The sequence below is a fragment of the Sturnus vulgaris genome, chromosome 25 (genome assembly GCF_052056855.1).
Source record: "Sturnus vulgaris isolate bStuVul1 chromosome 25, bStuVul1.hap1, whole genome shotgun sequence".
Lineage (NCBI taxonomy): Eukaryota > Metazoa > Chordata > Aves > Passeriformes > Sturnidae > Sturnus > Sturnus vulgaris.
Window position 1 is genome coordinate 4,945,285 of NC_142267.1, and position 22,620 is coordinate 4,967,904.

Here is a 22,620-nt window from a genome sequence, read left to right on the forward strand (position 1 = left end):
GTGCCGTAAAGCGCCGCCAATCGCGGCGGAGCTGCCGCAGGGCGCGGCGGCGATGGCGGCTTAGGGCCGGTGCGGCGCGGCGGGGCCGGGACCGGGAAGGGCCGGGCCGGGGCTCCCCCGCCGCCGCCCATGTGGCTGCAGCAGCGGCTGAAGGGGCTGCCGGGGCTGCTATCCAGCAGCTGGGCGCGGCGCCTGCTGCTGCTGCTGGTGCTGTTGCTCGTCGCCTACTGGTACCTGGGCGCGGCGAGGGTGCGGGGCCTGGGGCGCGGGGCCGAGCCCCGGGGACCCGCCGCCCTCTGCGTTCAGGCGGCCGCGGGCGCCTGGCGGGCGCAGACCCAGCGCGGCGATGCGCTTCCTCTGCCTGAGGAAGCGGCCGGGGCCGGCGGGGCCCCGGGGCTGGCAGTGGCGGGCAACGGGTTCCTGCTGCTGGACGTGTCCGCCGGGCGGCTCTGGGTGCGGCCCGCGGGGGCCGGCGGGGGCCCGGCGCTCGCCACCGAGTACCCGGCGCTGGTGCGGCTGAGGGCGCTGGGCGGGCGCGGCGAGGCGCGGGCGGCGCTGGCGGCGCTGCGGGACGGGGCCGTGCGGAGGGTGCGGTGCGTCCAGACGGGGCCCGGGGCCAGCGCCGGGGACTGTGTGACGGTGCGGGAGGAGGTGGTGGCCCACCGGAGCCGGCCGCATCTCTACCTGCAGCGCATCCGCATCGCCAACCCCACCGAGAGGGTGGCCGCCTTCGAGGCCTCGGCCCCCGCCGCGTCTGCGCTGGGCGGGCGCTTCGCCACCACTCTGGAGAAGGTGGAGGAGCGGCAGTTCTTGCTCTCCTCCGGCCGCCTGCCGCTGCCCGGCAGCCCCAAGATGGTGCTGGTGGTGGTGGCTGCCAAGAAGCTCGTGAGCCGGGTGCAGGTCGCGCCCAAGTCGCACTTTGATGAGACTGTGCTCTCCGTGGTGTACACCTCGGAGCCCATCGAGGTCTCCAGGCTGGAAGAGACCTTCAGCAAGCTGAGGGAGGCAGCCAAGAAAGAGATGTTGGAGGTGATGCAGATGGGGGTGGAAGATCTTTTCCAGGAGCACCAGCAGACCTGGTCTGACTTGTTCATTTCGGGTAAGGAAAGTCATGCTCAACTTCCATGGAGTTGCTTTAGAGGATGGCTGAAAGCTCGGTGTCCTGGTTGCTATAAGGTCTCCATAGGCTCTGGTCTTCCTGATGGGTTGTGGGATAGTAAAACAGTGTTCCTTGTTTGGAACCCAGCTTGCCTTACAAAGTGGAGTACACCTGACTACGTGTAGGAAGTGATAGAAGAAGATTTCTGATCCTTTTTCTGTATGTGCTGATTTTCGTGGCTTCAGGAACTTCACTGGTTGCCCTGCATGTCAGTTGGAAATAAAGTTGACCTTTAGTGATAGCATAAAAGATTCTGCATGGAAGTTAAGGGCTGTTCTACAAAGATGCTTTTTCTTAAGATTTTAATGTCTTACACAAAAGAGTAGCTGACCAAATAATGTAGAACTTGCTATTTTATAAAATGATTATGTTCATTTGACAGATGATTCGTGCAGAGTTATGATGACAGGCCTGTAAGGCATCTGTATATTAAATTAGCTTTGTCTTTAGTGGGAGCTTGGTTTTCAAACTCCCAAATAGCAGAGAGTCTATTTTCTTAGACAAACACAAGGAAACATTTCACTTTGCTGTTTTATGGACAAAGGTTTCTTAGATGTTACAAAGAACACCTGCATATTGAACATCAGTGTGCATGTTTGATCTTCATTTTCTCCTAGTTAATTTCTGACTATTGGTTGCTTTCTTTTTCTGCAGGGATTGAAATGAGAAAGATCACAGATGCACATACCCCATCCAGTGAGACTGTCAACATGACCCTCTACTATGTGCTGTCAACTGTGCCAGCCCCCCTGCTAGACCCCCTGATCAGTGGTGAGGACAGGGAGAAGATTGAAGCCAGCCTGAACTATGCTGACCACTGCTTCAGTGGCCACGCGACCATGCACGCCCAGAACCTGTGGCCACCAAAGCTGACCAGTGTCACCCAGATCCTGCAGCTCTCAGACCTGTGGAAGCTGACACTCCAGAAACGGGGATGCAAGGGTCTTGTGACAGCTGGGGTCCATGGGCTCATGCAGGGAATGGTGCTTAGTTTTGGGGGTCTGCAGTTCACAGAAAACCATCTTCAGTTTCAGGCTGATCCTGACGTACTTCATAACAGCTATTCCTTACGTGGGATCCATTACAACAAGGACTTGATCAATTTAGCTGTTCTCCTGGATGCTGAAGGAAAGCCCTTCTTGCATGTGTCTGTGAAATTCCAGGACAAGCCTGTCAGGCTGTATGCCTGTGAGGCAGGCTGTATGAACGAGCCCGTGGAGCTGACCTCAGAGGCACGAGGTCACACCTTCCCTGTCATGGTGACTCAACCCATCACACCACTGCTTTATATATCAACAGATCTGGTCCACTTGCAGGACCTAAGACACACACTCCACCTAAAAGCTATTCTGGCTCATGAGGAGCACATGGCCAAGCAATACCCAGGCTTACCCTTCCTGTTCTGGTTCAGTGTGGCCTCCTTAATTACTTTGTTTCACTTGTTTCTGTTCAAACTCATCTACAACGAATATTGTGGGCCGGGAGCCAAGCCACTCTTCAGGAGTAAGGTATAAGGCTGCTGCTTTTGGCTGCTATCCATTGAGTGTTGTCAGCTGTGCATGGGCAGGCTCTGTCTTGGACTGTGATGTTTTTCAGTCTCTCTTGAAAGAAGCGATCTGTCACCTCTTCTTGCAAGGAGGATTAGGGCAGGGATTGGAGCAGTAGGGCTCACACTTGTTAGGAAAGATAAACTCATAGCCTGTCCTTAGATATTTGTGAGGCTGCAGGTGGAGGCAAACACAGCTTTCTGTCCTTTTTCCACACATCAGTGTAGGACATTGCTTGCTGCTATGCCAGCAGTTGCGTTTGTAATGAGATGATGCTTCTTGTTATTCAGTAGCAGAAGGGATGTGAGAGAACTGCTGTACTTGTGTGTGCTGCTGTGTGGAGACCTGCACACCTGCCTGCCTGCTCTGAACGTGTGAAGTGGCACACAGGAACACCCAAAGGCAGGCTGGAGTTCTGAGGTGAAGGTGCCTACTTGCTGGGACTCGTGGTACATGTTCCTGTTATGGACACTGGGCAGTCCTCCATCAAACCACACTTAGCACCATCATTTTGGGAAGATGCTGAATTGGGAAGATGTCTGGTGTTTCTCCCAATCAGACAAAATACAAAGCCGTGTCAGGAAAGTACTGAGTGCTTTTTACTGTGAGTTCAAGGTTCTGGCTCCAAGCTCTCATGCATCTTACCTGGGTGTAAAGAATTTCAAGTTGTTTTGAGTTGCCTTGGAAAACTTATTTGCTGTAAAAACTTAGCACAGAATAGACAGTAGATGGTGTGTTCTGCTCTTAGTACTGGGACTTTCTGACTGTGTGTTGATATGAAGTGGGTATGCAAGACCAGACTGGATTTGCTGTGTGAGCTAGTTGTGCTATTCTGAGTCTTCCCTCCTGAGGGCTGAAGAGAGTTAAATGTAGGTTTTGTTTTAAAAAAAGGAGATGATAGTTAAACAGCTGTCAGAGGAAAAGTTCTAGCTGTAGATTGTACTGTTATTCCAAATTATAAAATCAAATTCAATTTTGGATAGCTAAGGCTGAACAGAAGGTATTGAACTAAACTTGACAGTTGGTGTGTAAGGGCTGTTTAAAGTGAGCTGGAAATTTCCCTGTCAGCTCACTGGTTTTGTCATTTTAAGCACTGGAGATCAAGCCTGATCCCAAGCAGGCCTGAATACCTGTGATCCAATGAAAGATTGAGTGGGAGGTGTTTGTAGCCAGACAAACTAACCTAGGAAGAGGTAGGATAGAAATGTGTATAAGACAACTGCAGTTACAAGCCTCTGATCATGATCAGAACGTCAGTGCAAAGGAAGGAAGGGCTTAGGAGGTGATGTCAGTCATTGTGTAACAGCTGTGCCCTGACATGCGCCTGAAATGTGTCCTTGGAATGATGTAATTATGTCCTTTCACTGTTGTCTATCCAGTTGCCTTTGTCATCTCCAAGACTTGCCTTCTGCCTTTACCAAGTGACTTGTTAACCATTGCTGCAGGTGACTGTCCCCGACTCTGCCCGCTGAAGTGCCCAGAGGCTTCACAGCCACAGCCCTGACACCTCGTCCTGCTGGGCACTGCAGAGCAAACAGCTCTGCTGCCTTGTCTTACTTGGACCTACTTCAAATGAAGGTGATGCAGAACTTGATTCCAGAAACAGGGAAGAAGTGGAAGCCAGCTGTAGCTCAGAATCTGTAGCAGTAAGCAAGATAGATGGTCTTGAAATAACACCCTGTTCCATTAATTGAATGGGAGCATCCCCACATCCAAGTGAACTTAGTCCTGCTTTCAGCCTCCATTTGCACAGACACCTGGCAGCTTTGCAGCTGAGAACAAGGACCATTTGAAAGCAACAATCCTTTTGTGCCTTGCTATTAAAGGAATCTGAGACTTGGAAGGTGTGGTGATTCAATAGTTAATCCCAGAAGCTTGTGTAACAGATGTTTCCTTTCCCTGTAAGCTATTCAGTTCCCTAGGAGTAATCCGTTTGGTGAAAATACTTGAAGATATCCTAAGTCCTTTGATATTTTGATCTGGTTTTTTTTTTTAATTCTACAGAAAAATAAAGGATGATGATTCCCTTCTGAGAGTTAATTAGAAAACTTTAGTGTAACTTCTTTTCTGGTATACAGTTTTTAATTTATTGCTTGGGGGGAGGGGGAGTATGTTAATTTTTCCTCCACTTCAGTAACAGTCAATGGAATTAGAGATCTAAGTTCTTGTAACACGCTTTTCAGCCTTTATGACTGTAGAGTGCAAAATCAATTTCATGAAATTATTTTCTGGATAGACACTTGGAAATGCTGATCTACAGGTTTCCTATTCTAAGCCTATTGACACTTTGTGCATTGATTTGTTTTGGCTATGGGGGAAGACATCCCACTTTCTAGTGACTTACAGGTTGTTTGGTTTTAAAATACCAAAGCTGTTGTTTCTAAATAAATATCTTTCAGTCTAATCTGATTGCTGAAGTGTAGTTGGGTTTTTTGTTGGTTTTGTCTCTGTTCTCTCCTGCCTTTGCTCCCACCCAGTTTAGATAAGTAGAGCCATATGTTACATCTGTGGCCAGTATTGACTGCAAATACAGTGTGAAAAATAATAGATAAATGGATATAAGCTGGATATAAGACAATTTGGAAGGCACAACAAGTGACAAAAACACACAGGGCTCATCTCCATTTCCTTGCTGAGTATAACTTTGTTCTATCCTGAGGAATGAAGGCCAAGCTTTACTTTGAAGAACACAGAAACGATCCCAGGGAACCATCAAGCAGCAGATTTAACAGCCATCCAGCAAGTAAGGAATTTGCCACAGTTGGTGGTCCCAAGGAAAAACAGGGTCAGGATTTAACTTCAGATTTTCAGAGGGGTTACTCTCTGGTTTCAGATGAAGAACATCCCTCAGGAAAGCAGATTCCAGTGTCTGTAACTTTTCTGTAGACAATTCCATTTATTAATTAGTGTAGCAGAGTTACTGCCCATCAAGGAAACAAAGACAGGGAAGCCACAGAATCCATTAGAATTTGGACACAGGTACATTGTGTATTGAAGGAGATATTTACTATTCTGCTTTAACAGAACATACCAGAAGCTCCTTCTCTTTCTCACTGAAGTTCCACGAGCTGCTTAGTTTCTGTGAAACATCTGGCATGAAGATGATAAGAGCTTCCAGGGGGTATTTCCAAGCTACCACGGTATCAGCTGGAGGCTGAGCCAATTGATGTTCCCTGGCAGAATTGCCAGCAGCATGACACCCATGGAGTCCCAGGAAGACTGTTTAAACCTGGAAAAGATGGATAAGCTACCACAGAACAAAAGACAAAACAGCTTTGAGAGTGTTTTACATTAAATATATTAGGATTCCTATGAGCATTTCTTCCATAACAAAAGAACTGTTTCAGAATTCCTCCATGAAGAAGGGGGAAAAGAAACAGGGTTTCTCTATTTAGTGTATTCAAGAGAGCAGAAGGTTATGTTTGTGAAATGCAGAAATGCTTAAAGAACTAAAAAAATTTCCACATTTACAAGCACACAGCAAACAAAATTAAAATAGTAATTGACCATCTGAGAATTATACTTAGTTGGAACTCAGTGAAAATGATAGTGACAAGGAAATTAAACTGAGCAGCATAACATGTTTAGCTTGTAAATTCAGATACTAAGTGCCAACAAATTAATGGAAAAAAAATTTAGAATCTCAATTCTGCACTGTTAATCCTGGTTTCTGCTTTTGTTAGATAATAAATACAAGATGCCAGAACAAGGCTTGGTTGATCCAATTTGCAATTCAAAATGCAGCTTTCTCAAGAGCTATTGTCTGGGTAGGAAAATACATTCTTGAGAAGCAAATAAAACAGCAAAGCATTCTATATTTCTGCCTTGCACATGTGTGCTCCAGGCATCTTTCATCCAAAACAGTACCTACTGCTGAATAGAAGCTCTGGAAATCAGGGATTTTGCTGTTTGTTAATCCTGACATTAAACATTAGATTTATTTCAGCATTTTTGAGCCCCTTGGTTGGTGTCTGTGTACAACACAGCTCTGGTTGCAGAACTGGCATTATGATTCTTGTTTCCATTCTAGTAAGTTTGTTCCCTGTGGGTGTCCTGGCTTAGGGGATAGAGATGATTGTTTTCAAATAACCAGCAACAGTTTTTCAATCGTTGGTAGATGGAAAGGTGTCAGAGGATGGAAAATTCGTGTAGTAGAAGATAATAAAGAGAAAAGAGATGGGTAAGTGTTGATGTCTAGTCACTGATCTCAAATGCCAGTATTGAATTAGGACTCTTCCTTTTGTGGCAGCATCTCCGGAGGGGTGTAAATGCCTGCTCCTGCCTGCTTTGTCCTGTGAGTGAAAGTGCTTTGCTGTTCCATTAGCAAGCTCACAGTGTGATCTAGCACAGGTCAGCACTGCTCTGGGGTGTGCACAGGCTCATTTGCAATGCTGCAGGAGCCCTGTTCTCTGATCTGCTGATCTAACAAAGGGAAATAGGAAAGGAATGGAGTCTGACTCACCACAACATACCAGGCTTTCTGCTTCATCATGGACAGCTGCTTCTCTGTATGACTTGGAGGATGTTCCACTTCCAAGTGGTTGCAGTCTGGTTCACTGAAGTCTGGCATGCTAAAACACATGCAACCTGACCTGGGAAAGAAAATACAGGTTTTCAGTCAGTACAATGCTGTAGATTGAGTTACACACAAATAAAACAAAAGCCGATCCCGGACCAAAATAAAATCCCAAGCAGTCGTAGAATTGTACAATAACTAAGGTAGGAAGGGAGCCTCTAAAAATCAACCAATCCAACCCCACCAACACATCTGGATCTATCACTGTCCAAATATATCAGAAACTTAGTGCTGACATACCACCAAGTGTTAGAATAATTAATGTAATATTTTCATTCTGTGAACACCTTTGTGATGAACTTCCAAGGCAATGGAAATGCAAACAGCTGCTACAGATAATAAGTAACTAATGTGGAATTTTTTTTTTAACCAAATTGTTTATATAGCTTGAATCCAAGGTCCACCTAAAAGGGGATATTTTAGCAACTTATGTATATAAAGAATTATCCCACAGTGATACAAGTTTTCCATTGGTCTTGGAATAGCTCTGCATTTTAAGTCATATGTCCCAGAGATAAGGAACACCGTATAAATGGTGTGGAGTTGAGCTTGCAGCACCCAGGAACTGGCACCATGCTTGGAATCCTCTTTGCTGTGTTGACCCTGGCACCTGCAGGTATGTGTCCAACTTCTGCTTTAGTTTTAAAAGAAGAAGTTACTTAAAATCTAAAAACAACTTTCCTGTTTTTTTTAGACAAACATTCTGCATCAAAGAAAAAAACCCAGCATAGGATGGTCATTACAAGAATCTCTTGGAAGAGTAACTGGGTGCTGTGCTATTTCATGTCTTACAGATATTTTTTTAAACCTACTTTCATAACACACATCCTATTTGTATGTCTTCTAGCATTTGGCTGTGGGGTTCCTGCCTACCCCCCTCTTGTGTCCAAAGTTGTTGGAGGGGAAAATGCAAGACCTTACAGCTGGCCCTGGCAGGTTGGTCATTCTGTGCTTTCCCTGGAGTAACTGGGGCTGTGCTATCTCTCCTCAGCACAACTGAACAAAACCACCTCTAAAATCCCATTTAATGCATCTTGCCTGACATGTCTGAGGTTTTAACTCTTCTGTTTTGATCAATCCTGAAGTTTCTAGTCTTTTTAAGAAAGCTCTGAATGTGCCACATTTTGCTAGTGATGCAGGCTCTTTTTTAAAGCCACGTAGACTTGGGCTATTTATTATTTTAAAAATCAAGCTTTGGATGATGGGGAAGGGGGGAAAGCCTTTCTGTGGCCAGGAGTTGGAAACTTCACCAACCATCAGCAAGTTGTGTTCTGGGTGCAGGAACAAAGCACAAGGATGAAAAATGAGTAAAAAAAGGCTGAGCCTTACTTGGTTCCTTGATCCCAGGCCTCCCTTCAGTACAATTCCAATGGCAAGTGGCGTCACACCTGTGGGGGAACCCTCATTGCCACCAACTGGGTACTGACAGCTGCCCACTGCATCAGGTAAGCAAAGGAGAGAAACCTGGCCCAGGAAGCAGCACATGAGCAGAAAGAGATGAATGAAAACTCTATCCATGCCAGCTCTCCCTTTCTCAGTTGAAGGCTCTGAGTTTTGCATCATATCTTTTGATTAAAAGTCAGGAGAATTACATCTCTTTATTTTCTTAATGTAAAAGGGGAAAAAACAAGTTACCTGAATGATATACTTTCCATTTTCCATAAACAAACTACAAACATCCTTCTGTTTTCAAGCTGCTATTAAAATTCAGCTGTGTTGCCCTTTTCTGTAATATATGTGTCAGTCGGACCCATAAATTAACTAATCAATCCACTCCCTGAAGAAATAATCACAAATATTTTGAATATACCAATCATTTTCAGCAAACTCTTCATATTAAGTGGCAGTGTAACAAAGAAATTACCAGGTACAGCAATGTTTCCACAAATAGAATCCCATTTTGCTCTGGTGGCATCTGGTTATTGTAACATTAAGTTGTAGCAAATATCATAATATGAAACATGAAGGATTGCCTGCATGTTATTATTATAAATCCTACATATTCTATCTATCACACAGTTGTTTATTATTGAAGCTATTTATGGCTGTCAAAAGAAGTCCAAATTGTTACTGCATTGATGAATATGAGCTGAATCCTGCAAAGATTGGAGTCACCTGGAGTTTGTTAATGAGACCTTGAGCAGGAGTTGAGAGGCCAGCTCAGAGCTGAAATGTTTATCAAGTCTAGACCACAATCTTTGCCCTCAGCAGATCACAGGCTCAGCTCCAGACAAACCATGCCTGTGATGAGATTACAGTGCAGGACGCTCTTATTGAATCTCTCAGCAGCCAAAGATGCAGATGCCTGAGCAGCAGCTGCATAACTCAGTGCTCATCCTTTCCTTGCCCAGCTCTTCTCTGACATATCGAGTGTTTCTTGGAAAATACAACCTAGCAGCTGAGGAAGAAGGATCAATTGCACTTTCTCCACAAAAGATCGTTGTTCATGAGAACTGGAATCCACAGGATCTTGCAAATGGGTAAGCTGGCAGCAGGTATTTTTTGGGTTTAGGTGGAGGGTAAAAATCAAACTGCCTGAATCCAACCCACCTGGGGTTATGGCAATTAAATTCATGTTTAGAGCCTCCTGTTGCAGTGTCCAGTTTGTACCTTCCCCCTCAAGAGAATACAAAGCAATTAACAATATTAATTTCTTACTGATTAATAGTGTTTCCAGAAGCCATTTTGCATGTTCGTGCTTGGGTTGGAAGCTGTTCCATGCAATGATATTTCTTGTACAATGAAAGGGAATGAAACATTTCATACAACACTCTGAAGCCCTCCCACCAGCAGCACAGACACAGAATTATTTATTGATCATTAATATCCACGTGGCTGAGGGACCCCTTTGTCCTGCTGCAGGCTCAGAGGAGTAACAAAGAAATCCCCTCAGTTCCAGCCCTTGGAGTGAGTCCTAACATATGCTTGGTTTTGGTGAAAAAAGACCTATAAAAGACAACTTTCTGCCTTCAGGAAAACAGGCAGCTCTGCAGGGAATGGCCTTCCAGTCCAGGAACTTCCCCATTGCTTTAGGGTGCAGGAATCTTTGCTGCTTGTGCACTGACCTTTGCTCCCTTCTCTCCTGAATAGCCCCAGTGCTGTGTAGCTGCTCAGTACTCAGGCTACTGGATCTGAATCCATTTTGCAAACCTTTTTACCCTCCCTTTTTCTCTCTCTCTCTCCACCATGTGCATGTCACCACAGGTACGACATTGCTTTGATCAAACTCTCCAAGCATGTCACCTTGAGTGACCAGATCCAGCTGGCCTGCCTGCCCCCTGCCCAAAGCATCCTGTCCTCCAACACTGCCTGCTATGTCACTGGCTGGGGAAGGCTGCAGAGTGAGTACTTGGGCATTTGCAAAACCATGGAATAAAAAAACCCCAACTTTCAGAAGTGCCTTCTCCTCTGAGATTGCTGGCAAAGATTGATGGTGCTCAAGATCCCCTCAAAGCTCAGTGTAGAGAGGTAATTTATTATATTAGGTCCCACTTCACACACACATTATGATTTTTCCCTTTCGAGTTTATTTTCCTTTTAACAGAGCTGGTAATGCACCTGAGGGGCCTTTATTGAGCTTTTAGGAGCTATTGTGATGCAAATGTGAATAGTGTGCAGACAGGTGCATTTGCTAATCCCAACACACCTGCTGAATATCTGAAGACACACAGGGGAATAGATGTAAAGTGAAGAAAATCTCAGAGTTGAGCAGAGGTGTCAGCTTGGCTCAGGAGGCAATTCCTTGAGGGATAAGTAAATTGCAAACTCCTGGAAAAAGACTAGCCATTTATTTCTCTAACAATGAGACATTTTTTTAATGGAATGCAAATTTTTAGTAAGTTAAGGTGTATATAAAAGAATGGAATAAGGGACATTCATACCCATAACAGCTTCTCCTTTAATACAGCCCCTATGGAGTGTTTTACCTAGAGTGATGGAGCCCAGATCCCAAGAGAAATTTAGCAGAGCAGTTTTATCATTCCTTCAGTGCCAGCTGGTACCATGACTCTGTTTGTGCTCTCTCTCAGCAAATGGAGCCCTTCCTGATGACCTGCAGCAAGGCCTTCTGCTGGTGGTGGATTATGCAACCTGCTCCAAACCTTCCTGGTGGGGACAGATAGTGAAAACCACCATGGTTTGTGCTGGTGGGGATGGAATCATCTCCAGTTGTAACGTGAGTTCACTCTCAGGGCTTGGGATGCAAGGAAGCCTGGTGGGAATGACAGGATAAAACCCCCCCAGAGGGGCTCTCACACTGTGACTGTTCTCCCTTTCCTCCCAGGGGGACTCTGGGGGCCCCCTGAACTGCCAGGGGGCTGATGGCAGATGGGAAGTGCACGGCATCGTCAGCTTTGGCTCTTCCCTTGGCTGCAACTACTACAGGAAACCCTCTGTGTTCACTCGAGTCTCTGCCTACAACAGCTGGATCGAGCAGGTGAGGCCCTGCAGCTGCTGCAGGGCAGGAACTTGGCTGTGCTGGGCTTCTGTGCTGGCATTTCTGCCACCTGCCAGGGGAGCTGAATCACTCTTGATTCAACCCCTACTAATTGAAAGTATCCTCCTCTGAAACAGATATCCGATTTTTTTCCCCACTTATTTAAATGTTTTGATAATAGGAATGCCTTCTCCTTTTATCCTAGAGCTTTATTGTAGTCATAAAGATTTACTCTATATTTCAGAGGTGATCACTCAAATTTGCATTCATCAATACACTGATTGTTGCAATTGCATCCTAAAAGGTAGCACACGCAGCTCAAGTCTGGAATGTCAATTATATTTTAATATAAACTTTGACTGAGAAGCAAAAATCTTATTTCAGTTATTTAAATCCTGTGACTTGGACACAACACACACTGTTCACAAATTCCTGCGTCTCATGATCTGGTTTTTCATTTGTTTTACATTTTTGCAGGTTATGGCAACCAACTAATCTAATGAGAACTGGATGAGAGGTGCCAAGAAGGAAAGCAGTTTGAATAAAGTCATAATCACGACACCTTTGATCACAAAGAACTGGGAAATTATGCTTTTAACAACACAGGCATTAAACCAAAAACTAGTGAAATAAACAGTATTTTTTGCAAGATGAAAACAAAATGTGTCTCTGTCACTTCTTCCTGACTGTTGGCAAACCCCAGAGTCTGTGTTTGGGTAATGCTGGAGATTTTTCCCTGGGGGAAGGTGAGAAGCTGCTGTGCAGAGGGAGGGCAGAGGGAAGGGTCAGAGCATCACAAAAAGCTCGGGGGGCTCGGGAGGAGGGCGCAGAGAGGCAGCGCGGGGCTGGAGGCAGGTACCAGCACCTGGGCCAGCAATGCCCGCGGGGAAGGCAGCACAGGAGGCAGCAGGTCCCTGCAGGTGAGTGCAAAACGTTTCACCGAGAGGCTTTAGCACCTGAGAGCCAGGAGCCAGCAGGGGAAGGGCAAGGTCCAGCTCTGAGGACAGACCTGTCCCCTCCATGGCTCGTTTGAGGTCATGCAGGTGAGGTCTCAGTCCCTGCCAGCACGAACGGGGACTTTTTGGCAAAGCAAAGCAGAAATCACCACTTTTAGCTCGGCACTCAATTAAAGACCCTCTTTATATTTCTTTCATCCTAATCGAAGATGTATAAAATCAAATATAAAATCAAGGTGGATCAGTATAAAATCAAGGTGGATTTTCGTTGTGTTTTTCTTCTCCCCGGGCACGTACGAGATGTTTCCAAAATTAAAAGCAATTATTTTAAATGGAGGGCAAGTGACACAAAGGTAAGTGGTAGCCAGAGTAAGGAAAAGGCTGGAAATTCGTTGTGAGAGCAGAAATGCTCAGGGATTTATTTTCTAGGCTTGCAGTTCCTTTTAGTTTGATATTTTGCAAATGTTAACCTTTGGACTGAAAGTAAATATATTATTAAACAGAAATTGTATTAAATTAATAAGAGAAAGCATGGCTGTTTATAATCTTTGGGGACGGTATTTTTATCACTTTTCTTCTGCTTTACAACCATTGACCACCGTTCTGCTCAGCAAGAATTTGTTTTGCTTAATATCAGCCCCTGCTGAGAAAGAATAGGCTTTATTGGGTTTTATTTGCCTGATTAAAGTGTGATTTCCTATATCTGAAAGAACAGGGGATGTGAGGAGGACTTTTTCAATCAGCTTTACTATGCAGAACTTTGTTCTTTATCAGTGGAAATAAGGATTATCCAGTTATTCAGGAGTCATCAGCTCCAGCATCACATCCTGAGTTTTTTTCATGAGTATCGTTAATGTAAGATTGTAAATAATGGAATAACAGTTTTGAAAATTAAAATCATTAGAGGTCACTTTGCTGTATGGAGCATGGATGTCCATTAATGCAGCATGAAACAGAGACAGAAAGGTAATCATGAAGATCAAGCAATAAAAATTGGATGTGTGAATGCTTCAGTAAAAACCGAAACAAAACAGAAATGTGATTCATTTTCCTTCTGAAATATATAGGCAATATTGCAAAAAACACCTTAACTCATTTGAACATATCAACAGAAATTATTCATCATATGGAAATGCCTATTAAGAACAAATTCTCAAAGTTTGATTTTGAAAAATCAACAGTTCCAGTTTGTGATCACTGGAATCACTGGGGGAATAAGTAACCTATCTTTTCATGGCCTTCCTTAAGATTTGGAGAGAAGTATCAAAGTATTTGGAGAGAATAAAACCGACAGCAAATGGTTTTATTACCTTTTTTTCTCACAGAAAAACTGTATCATTCATCTGTTTTTGCAGATCAGAGTGTGCCAAGGAAGCAGTCTCTTAAATACAGCTTTTCTTTTAAAATTAACGTCAGGTGGAACAAAATATAAAATATGTCTTAAAAAACATCCAGATAGTGCATACTCCTTTTGCTTTGTTTCAGAATGCATGGAAATTTTTAAATATCTGTGGTTTCAGGAGCTAGAAGTAACATTCCCAGGATCAGACAAAGCCACTGTTGTTTTTTTAATTTTTTTTTTAGGTGTTTTCCCTCCAATGCCGGTGGTAGAAAAACAGTTCAAAGGATTCTGACAGCATGCATGGTCTCCCTCTGCAGTCTCCTTGGGGCCATTTCTTTTGATTTGAGCAACAGCTTGAGAATATGGAAAAGCACAGGCAGAGCCCTTCAGGAACTTTCCTCCTGTGAAAACCTTTGGGCTGCTCAGCTCATCTCTCTCCTGCAGGAAGAAAGGCACAGCTGGCTGTTCCCAGCAGCAGGCACAAGGAATACATCACTCCATTCTCAGCTCTTGGGGAACTTAAACTCCATCTGTGTGGCAAGTGAAGCAGAGCTGTACTGTGAGAATTGCCAGTGCAAGGAGGAGAAAATCTCCATCTGTAGATTTTACATAACTGACTTGAGACACAAATTGAATATCTCTGGGGTTACTGAAGCCAGGCAGGTGCTGTCCAGAGCAATCTCTGGACTGCTTGAGCGTTTCAGGAGTCCCCATGAGGATCTCAAAGCCATGAGACACAATCCTGACTGGGCAGACACAGTGGCTTTTAAACTTATGCTCCAAATCAGAGAAGCTGTGCTCAAAGCCCAGCCAGGACCTATGAGCCTTCAGACCACACTGCATCAACATTTTGTCACTCTGAGCTATGCTCTCTTCTCCTCAGAGACTGCACACAAGTGCTGGGCAGATAATGTCAATCTGTCACTTTATTTCACCCACTCTGAAGGAATCTCTTTCTTTACCCCATTCCTGGGTTTGGGTGACTTTGTGTCCCTGGAAGCCACGGTGAGGGGACTGCACCATGCACAGAGCTGTCTGCTGCAGGAGGGACAGGAAAAACTGCACAAAAAATCCAAGGAAATCCTGTCTGCAATAAGCCTTAAGATCAGTCTGTTGGTGGTTGCCTGTCTCATTTACCCCATTGTTCTGATGTCCTTCAAGCAAATGACAGATTGGATACACAATTACGCCAGGAACCTCAAGGAAAAGACAGAGGACTTGAAAAGGGAGAGGCGCCTGGCTGAGGACCTCTTGCACCAGATGTTGCCAAAGTCTGTGGCCAAGCAGCTGAGGAAATGCCAAAAAGTTGAGGCAGAAAACTATGATCAGGTTAGCAAATGGAAAGGATGTTACCACCAAGGGAAAAAAAAATATTCACCTAAAATAGCACCTACCTTGTCACAGTTTTGAGGATCCTGGGTTTGCACTCAGAACTGAGTGTGGATGGAAATCCAAATATTCCCAGTGGGTTTTGGAAAGAGCTATGGAGCACTTAGGCTGATGGGGAAGGAAGAAGAGCTGAGATTTCCAAATGGAAAGCTTTAGATGTCAAACATACTGGTAAATTGTGTTTAAGAACCTACCCACAACAGCCAGCCAGCACCATTGGATCATGAGTTCATGGGAGCAAGAAATGAGTCTCCTCCTTGTAAAATATGAAGAATAAAAGAATAAAAGAATTGCTGCTGTCAGTGTTGAATTTAGCAGCTGTGCTGCATAGCCCTCAGCCCAAATCCCCATTTTATAGTAATTGCAATTCTATTCTCTCTTTTTCCCTGGACACCCCCTTACCTTCACCTGTGAAACACAGTACTAAATCTTTGCATTTAATCTCTGAGTGTCATTATCAAAATAACAACCTGTAATTGCACAATTAATTATAATCCACAGTAGTCATGACATCAAAAGTGCTGAACCAAGGCAGAGTGAAATGGTGGCCCTTCCAGATGAATTGGTATTAATAAGGGCAATTTGAGTTTAAAAACTGACACAATTCAGAGAGAACAGAGAAGAAAATTCTTTGCCATCAGCTGCAATACACATTTTTCTTCCTCAATTCCATTCTAAGTTTGAATTTTTAAAGTGATTTTTTCCTGTAAATTACTTGATCATGACAAACATAATTTGAGGAGAAACAAAACCCAGTTAATATTTTCTAACTGAACAAGAGCAGAGAGAGCAGTGGAGATTTTATTTCACAGTGTTTTGGGGTACCTAGTTTTATCCCTATCACAGTTTGAATCACTTTTAAAGGAAAATGAGATCCTACTTCTATAAGAAGTCTCCTGATCACTGCTCACAAGATTCAAAGCATTTGACTTTCAGTCTCCCATTAGCATGAGGTATTCACTGAAGTGCAGGTGATAAACTTTGGAGATAAGAATAATTTTATCTTTCAGAGTAGTAGAAAACAATTCAGAGCCAGAGCTTGTTAATTTGGGATTGTATCTATTGAGTTTTGCAAGACTGGCACTACCTGCAGCTTGTGCCTTAGGCTGCTGTGCTCGGGATTTCACAAATCCCGGGTGCTTTACCACTGGACACCCTGGCTCCATCTCTCCTTCTCCCTGTGACAGGTCACGATCTTCTTCTCAGACATCGTGGGGTTCACAAGCATTGCTGCCTCCTGTACTCCCTTGCAAGTGGTTGAGATGCTCAACAATCTCTACGTCTGCTTTGACACCAGGATTGAGTCTTATGACGTGTACAAGGTGAGTGTAAATCCCTAGCAAAGGAATCTGCTGAAATCTTTCATACTCTGTTTTCTGGTGAATATCAAATACCCCAGGCCAGGAGGCCAAAATCTATAAAATACAAGACCTGCCATCCTACAGGGACTACACCACATTTTGGCAAGTGCTGGACAGCTAAAATAGATTTTATTCTGATTTTCTTTCCAAAGGAAAGCTCAGTTCCTGCCACTCACTTAGTGACACGTGCCCCTTCCCATCAGGTGGAAACCATCGGGGATGCCTACATGGTGGTGAGTGGCCTGCCAGAGAGGAATGGCACCAAACACGCCCATGAGATTGCCAAAATGTCCCTGGACCTGGTGGCAGCAGTGCGGCAGGTTGTGATCCCCCACATGCCAAAGGGCAGGCTGGAGCTGCGGGCTGGAGTACACACAGGTACACACAGGTACACACAGGTACACACAGGTACACACAGGAACAGGTACAGGTACACACAGGTACACACAGGTACACACAGGTACATACAGGTACAGGTACACACAGGTATACACAGGTATACACAGGTACACACAGGTACACACAGGTACACACAGGAACAGGTACAGGTACACACAGGTACACACAGGTATACACAGGTACACACAGGTACACACAGGTACACACAGGTACAGGTACAGGTACAGGTTCACATAGGTACAGGTACACACAGGTACACACAGGTACACACAGGTACACACAGGTACAGGTACACACAGGTATACACAGGAACACACAGGTACATACAGGTACAAGTACACACAGGTATACACAGGTACAGGTACAGGTACACACAGGTACACACAGGAACACACAGGTACACACAGGTATACACAGGTACACACAGCTACAGGTACACACAGTACACACAGGTACACACAGGTACACACAGGTACAGTACAAATAGGTACAGGTACACACAGGTATACACAGGTACAGTACACATAGGTACAGGTACATACAGGTACACACAGTACACACAGGGACACAGAGTACACATAGACACAGGTACACACAGGTACACACAGGTACAGGTACACACAGTACACACAGGTTCACACAGGTACACACAGGTACACACAGATACACACAGGTATTCACAGGTATTCACTGTACACACAGTACACACAGGTATTCACAGGTATTCACAGGTACACACAGGTACACGGGCTGATCTGAAGACAGGAGAAAAAACAGAACAGGGCACAGTCCAGTAGTGTGAGGAGAAAGGAATTCTGCATTTCTGTATGAGACACTGCCTCTCCCCACACCTCAGGATGGGAATTTCTCCTGGTTCCAGCAGGGTGGGTGAAAAGGCTTTTGCCTGTATGAGCGTGGAAAGGTTTGAGGAGCAATTTAGCATTGGTGATATCACCACCAATTAGCTACAGCTAATTAAATTGTGACTTCTCTCACTGAGTAAATACCGTGCAGCCAGGTCCCAGATGCACTGAGTGCTCCCAATTCCCACGTCTCTTTGAGGATACAGAGTGGCTGGCAAAGGTGCTGGCATCTGTTACTGCCCTGCACTTACTTCTCACTGCTTCTCTTTGGAGTCTCTGTGCCTTGTGTTTTCTCAGGGCCCTGTGTGGCTGGAGTTGTGGGCCACAAGATGCCTCGTTACTGCCTCTTTGGGGACACGGTGAACACGGCTTCCCGCATGGAATCCACCAGCCTGCGTAAGTGCCCGGGGCAGGAGCCGGTGTCCAGGCAGAGCCAGAGCTGCACCCTGCACCTCTGCACCACTGCAGGGCAAGGGAAACCCAAACCCCAGCACATCAGGCACAGGAATACGGAAAATAAGATCTCTAGAGGAGAAGGAGCATTCCCTGGGACCATCCCAGGTCAGAGAACTCATTATCATCAATCTAAGGCAGAAGCACATCCTTGACCTGTCATCCCCACTGTCCCTGCACATGCACCAGTTACCAAACAGACAAGAGAAACTCCTGTGGATTTGTATGGGCAGGTAGAGTCACATCCCTGAATGCCAAAGGAGGAGGTGGAAACACTGGTCTGATAAATGCAGGAGGGCTGGTGTGTGCTCTCTGGGATTCAGGGAATCATTAATTCCTACTCTGCTCTGGATCCTAGCACAGAAGATCCACATCAGTTCTGCTACATATGAAGCCCTTCTCACAGATGATGCGTATGAAATTGAACTGAGAGGAGAAATTGAAGTCAAGGTAACAGTTTTTCTGTAACTTTACAATAATAGAGACATTAATGGGATAAGGAGGAGATGGCAGATTTGGGATAGGGAGGTGATGACAGATTTGGCCATCACTCTTCTGTGAAGAACAAGTCAACTTTTAACCATGTTCCCTAGGTTGTTTTGCTAATTCAGTTGGAAGTAGCTACACATTAGTCCTTAAAGTTGACAAAAAAGTGTTCTGTGTGCTTTGAAACGTGGCTGCTATGTCTGCACCTGCATGGAACCACGTGAGTATGGCCCAAAGTGTAAGGATTCAGTCCAAGACACAAGGGTTTAAGGCTGATTTTAAACCCTTAGCAACACTGCCAGTGACCAGCAAAGCAGTGAGCTCTGAACAGAAAAGATTTTTAGCACCCAAACTGCACATAAATTATAATTCTTTCCCTGATCAGCAGCCACTTATGAGAGAAGGAGAGATAACAAATGCAGGACAGGGAATAGCTCTCACCGTAGTGATCCCTGCTCTGCTTCATATCCCATGAAAATAGATATTATCTGCTCTCTCTTTTTCTTGTCCAGGGCAAAGGGAAAATGAAAACCTACTGGCTTCTTGGAAACAAGAACTACAGCGTTCAAAATGACAGCCTGGTGTGCCACTGGAATCCGGCAATCTCCAGGAAAAAAAAGATGGAAAGCAGCCAGGGGCCCGTCCAACAAGTAAGGGGGTGAACATGTGGCTGGGGGAGCCCTGCTGGGTGACAAGGCACGTTCAGGGCAGCCTGGGACAGGCGGGAATTGCGTCTTTGCCCGGGAAGCAGAGGGCACTGCTGTGTGCAGAGCAGCTGCAGGGTGTGTTTGTGTTTGTGTCTGTCACCAGGCTGCTGTGGGGGCAGCTCCAGCTGCACAGAGCCCTGCCTTGGCCTGGGATGAGCTGAGCCCACACACTCAAAGGAGATCCAGACCAGACCAGTGCCCTGAGGGTGTCACCCATGGAGTGAGCCAGGAGCAGAGGAATGGCTTCCACCACAGGTCCCAGCACAGCCTCCAGGAGAAGCTCCCTTCTCTGGGCTCACCTGCTCTGGGGAAAGGTGACAAAGGTGCCAGTTTAGAGCACAGGTCACATGGTACTGAAATATCATGGAAAAATGAGCTCCTTCCAGGTTTTGTAGATGAGATGTGACAGCATAAGGAGTGACTGGGCTGTCCCAGGCACACACAGCTCATATAAATAACATTCTCTTTTTGCTCCTAGCCACAACTGGAATTTTTAGCTAATATGTTAATGTGGGAACCTGAAACACCCGTAAAAATTTAGGAAGGTGTCTCAAAACAAGAAGAAGCTACAAAAGTGCAGGTGGGGTTCCACTGGGAGCATAACTGTAGGTAAAAGATGCACAGCAGTGACTTTCACTTCACTAAACCACTCTAGATTTATACTGTAAGTGACACAGAATGCAGCCATCAAAATCCAGAATAGAGAGGGTACTTTGAGACCCTGACACATTTCAGCAAGCTGCTTATTTCAAGCTGGCCTTTATAGTTCCCCAGGGAAGTAGAACTTGAAAAATGTGTAAATAGTGGGAGAGGGAGTAAGAAAATCCTGATGGAGAAGGTAATAACTCCTTTTGATTATTGTTTTGGAAATACAAATAAAATGAGGACAATACTGAATTGCTTCTAGTTTCTGTAGCACTTTGTCTTTCCAGCTCCTCTCCTCTACAGTGGAATCTCCTCTCCATACATTTTTATTTTTGGTGTTTTTTCCATTATCAAAAATACCAAAATGGTATTTTTTCCATTATCAGTCTCCTGGGGGCTTGTTGGTGAGGCAAAGATGCAATCCAGCTCTGTGGAAGATGTGAAAAAGACAAGCTACTTCTCCCACTAAACAAAAATTTGCTTTTCTTTCCTTGTTGGAGGAAAAGTCTCTGCAGTGATGAGCAGTAAATTCCTCTTCTAGTATGGCTCAGAGAAATCAAAGCAAACTGAATTACTTCCTCATGTTGGCAATTAGTAAGTCTGTGCTGAGTTCAATTCATTTGCAAGAAAGAAAAAAGAAAAAAAGAAAGAAAAATTTAATTAACCCCATCCTGCCTGCTGCCTTCTTTTAGCAATTCCAGGAAGAGGGAACAGGAACACAAACACAGGGTTTGGTTTGTCTCTTCTCCCAGCTGATAGGTTCGTGTGGAGAATAAGAGATTTAGCAGATTATTTTTTCTTTAGAAAGGAGTCAAGGCAGTGCTTAATGGTTGCAAAACACAAGAGAAATGAAGGTGTGAATTTAAGAGGAAATCGAGCTTGAAAATCTACAATTGGTCTTTGTTTTTAATAATTTCTTTTTTCCTAAAATAAAGTAGTTTTATGAGTTTCAAAGGAAGCTGGTTGGAGTATCTCTTTGTCATTAAATTAGCTATTATAAGAACAACTGGAAAAATCTTGTATAAATCGACTCCTTGCAGTCAAAGCCAAGAGCTGTTTCTTTAAGTCACTGCAGGAGTGTGTGTGTGGCTCCAAGCTGAGCCTGAAGCAGGATCTCTGAAGGTCAGCCAAGGAACTGTTTGGTTTTGTACTTAAGTAAATAAAATTGGAGGTTGAAGTCCTCGTTATAAATGTAATATGCTTATTTCTGCATGAGAAAGATAACTCCAGCATTGATGGTTTATGGATCAAGATCAGGTGTTGTTCTAAAAATATGTTCACTAGTTCAAGCAAGAAATGTTTCAGGTAAATTCAGTGGTTCAATTCATTCATTCAATTCATCAATGGCCACAATTGTCACTCCAGGCTCACAATTTCATAAAATAACCTAATAAGGTGCTTTGCTAATCTCAAGCATAATTTCCCTCCTTAACCTCCCCAGATCTCAAAACCTGTCTACATGGAATATTTACGTGAGTGCAAATGCAATTTCATTTCTGTTAAAAGGTATCTGCAAGCATGTGATTCAGATTTTTCCATTAAGGTAGCCTGGAAGTTGCTCCAATACTTTCACACCTAAAAAAAACCAAAGGGAAATCACATTACAGCATGCTGAATCCTGAGAAACCACTTCCAAAACAAACTAACTAACCCCAAAATCCCTCTTTTTAAAGTCAGTCTCTTGAATCCAGGGGCATGGTGGTGTGGTGTTTTTTTAAGATGCCTGATGATGATATTACTGGAAATGTATGGAACCTGCACAGGTGTGCTCACATGCACTCAAACATATGTACTCAGTCCCATGTACTCAAACATACAAAAATCTATGTCCAATATTGACACTGAAAGGCTAGAATCTTTTCATCTGGTTCCTGTCAACACTCAGCAAGTGTGGGGGAAATAAAAAATAAAAAATAAAAAATAAAAATAAAAATAAAAATAAAAATAAAAATAAAAATAAAAATAAAAATATAAAAAATAAAAAATAGAAAAGAGAAAAGAGAAAAAAGAAAAAAAGAAAAAAGAAAAAAGAAAAAAGAAATAACAAAAAAATAAAAAGGAGAGACAGAAATAAATGTGTTTGAAGAGCCACGACTTTCAGCTCAGTGAAGGAAAATGTCTCAGGTGCTCATATCCCTTCAGAGCCAGGCATGAAAGGAGCCCCATGGGGAGGGGGACAGCTGGGCACTGTGAGCTGCTCACAGACACAGCAGCCCCAAGCTGCCTCTAATTGTTATGAAAATCCTGGGTCAAGATCAGAAGCAAATTATTTGCATGGAAAATTGAGCCTGTTCTGATCTTC

At 44.3% G+C, this 22,620-nt stretch overlaps 3 protein-coding genes across 4 annotated transcripts; all 3 read left to right on the plus strand.

Annotated features, from left to right (window-relative positions):
- Positions 1-70: 70 nt before the first annotated feature.
- KIAA2013 (KIAA2013 ortholog) lies at positions 71-5,115 on the plus strand. Its single transcript, XM_014881653.2, has 3 exons — positions 71-1,099; positions 1,814-2,667; positions 4,152-5,115. The coding sequence occupies exons 1-3, from the start codon at positions 130-132 to the stop codon at positions 4,176-4,178; spliced, it is 1,851 nt and encodes a 616-aa protein (XP_014737139.2). The 5' UTR covers positions 71-129; the 3' UTR covers positions 4,179-5,115.
- A 2,740-nt stretch (positions 5,116-7,855) lies between these two features.
- On the plus strand, positions 7,856-12,344 carry LOC106856442 (chymotrypsin-like elastase family member 2A). The gene is made up of 8 exons (XM_014881758.2): positions 7,856-7,898; positions 8,130-8,218; positions 8,630-8,727; positions 9,634-9,762; positions 10,487-10,623; positions 11,311-11,456; positions 11,565-11,717; positions 12,195-12,344. The coding sequence occupies exons 1-8, from the start codon at positions 7,856-7,858 to the stop codon at positions 12,210-12,212; spliced, it is 813 nt and encodes a 270-aa protein (XP_014737244.1). The 3' UTR covers positions 12,213-12,344.
- A 208-nt stretch (positions 12,345-12,552) lies between these two features.
- LOC148221253 (uncharacterized) lies at positions 12,553-21,643 on the plus strand. 2 transcript variants are annotated; one of them, XM_088178592.1, is made up of 8 exons: positions 12,553-12,637; positions 14,258-15,344; positions 16,592-16,726; positions 16,918-17,143; positions 18,325-18,423; positions 18,839-18,930; positions 19,479-19,616; positions 19,777-21,643. In XM_088178592.1, the coding sequence occupies exons 1-8, from the start codon at positions 12,594-12,596 to the stop codon at positions 20,077-20,079; spliced, it is 2,124 nt and encodes a 707-aa protein (XP_088034718.1). In that variant the 5' UTR covers positions 12,553-12,593; the 3' UTR covers positions 20,080-21,643. The 2 variants fall into 2 exon arrangements, with proteins under 2 accessions (XP_088034718.1, XP_088034719.1); XM_088178593.1 differs by having other exon boundaries at positions 16,969-17,143.
- Positions 21,644-22,620: the final 977 nt, after the last annotated feature.

Excerpts from the sequence above, each read along its gene's own strand:
- KIAA2013 (XM_014881653.2), top strand. The coding sequence starts at position 130 with ATGTGGCTGCAGCAGCGGCTGAAGGGGCTGCCGGGGCTGCTATCCAGC. Across the intron at positions 1,100-1,813 it reads GTCTGACTTGTTCATTTCGG|GGATTGAAATGAGAAAGATC; the intron begins GTAAGGAAAGTC and ends CTTTTTCTGCAG. Across the intron at positions 2,668-4,151 it reads AGCCACTCTTCAGGAGTAAG|GTGACTGTCCCCGACTCTGC; the intron begins GTATAAGGCTGC and ends CCATTGCTGCAG.
- LOC106856442 (XM_014881758.2), top strand. The coding sequence starts at position 7,856 with ATGCTTGGAATCCTCTTTGCTGTGTTGACCCTGGCACCTGCAG. Across the intron at positions 7,899-8,129 it reads GTTGACCCTGGCACCTGCAG|CATTTGGCTGTGGGGTTCCT; the intron begins GTATGTGTCCAA and ends TATGTCTTCTAG. Across the intron at positions 8,219-8,629 it reads CTTACAGCTGGCCCTGGCAG|GCCTCCCTTCAGTACAATTC; the intron begins GTTGGTCATTCT and ends CCTTGATCCCAG.
- LOC148221253 (XM_088178592.1), top strand. The coding sequence starts at position 12,594 with ATGCCCGCGGGGAAGGCAGCACAGGAGGCAGCAGGTCCCTGCAG. Across the intron at positions 18,424-18,838 it reads CATGGAATCCACCAGCCTGC|CACAGAAGATCCACATCAGT; the intron begins GTAAGTGCCCGG and ends TCTGGATCCTAG. Across the intron at positions 19,617-19,776 it reads GCCAGGGGCCCGTCCAACAA|GCTGCTGTGGGGGCAGCTCC; the intron begins GTAAGGGGGTGA and ends GTCTGTCACCAG.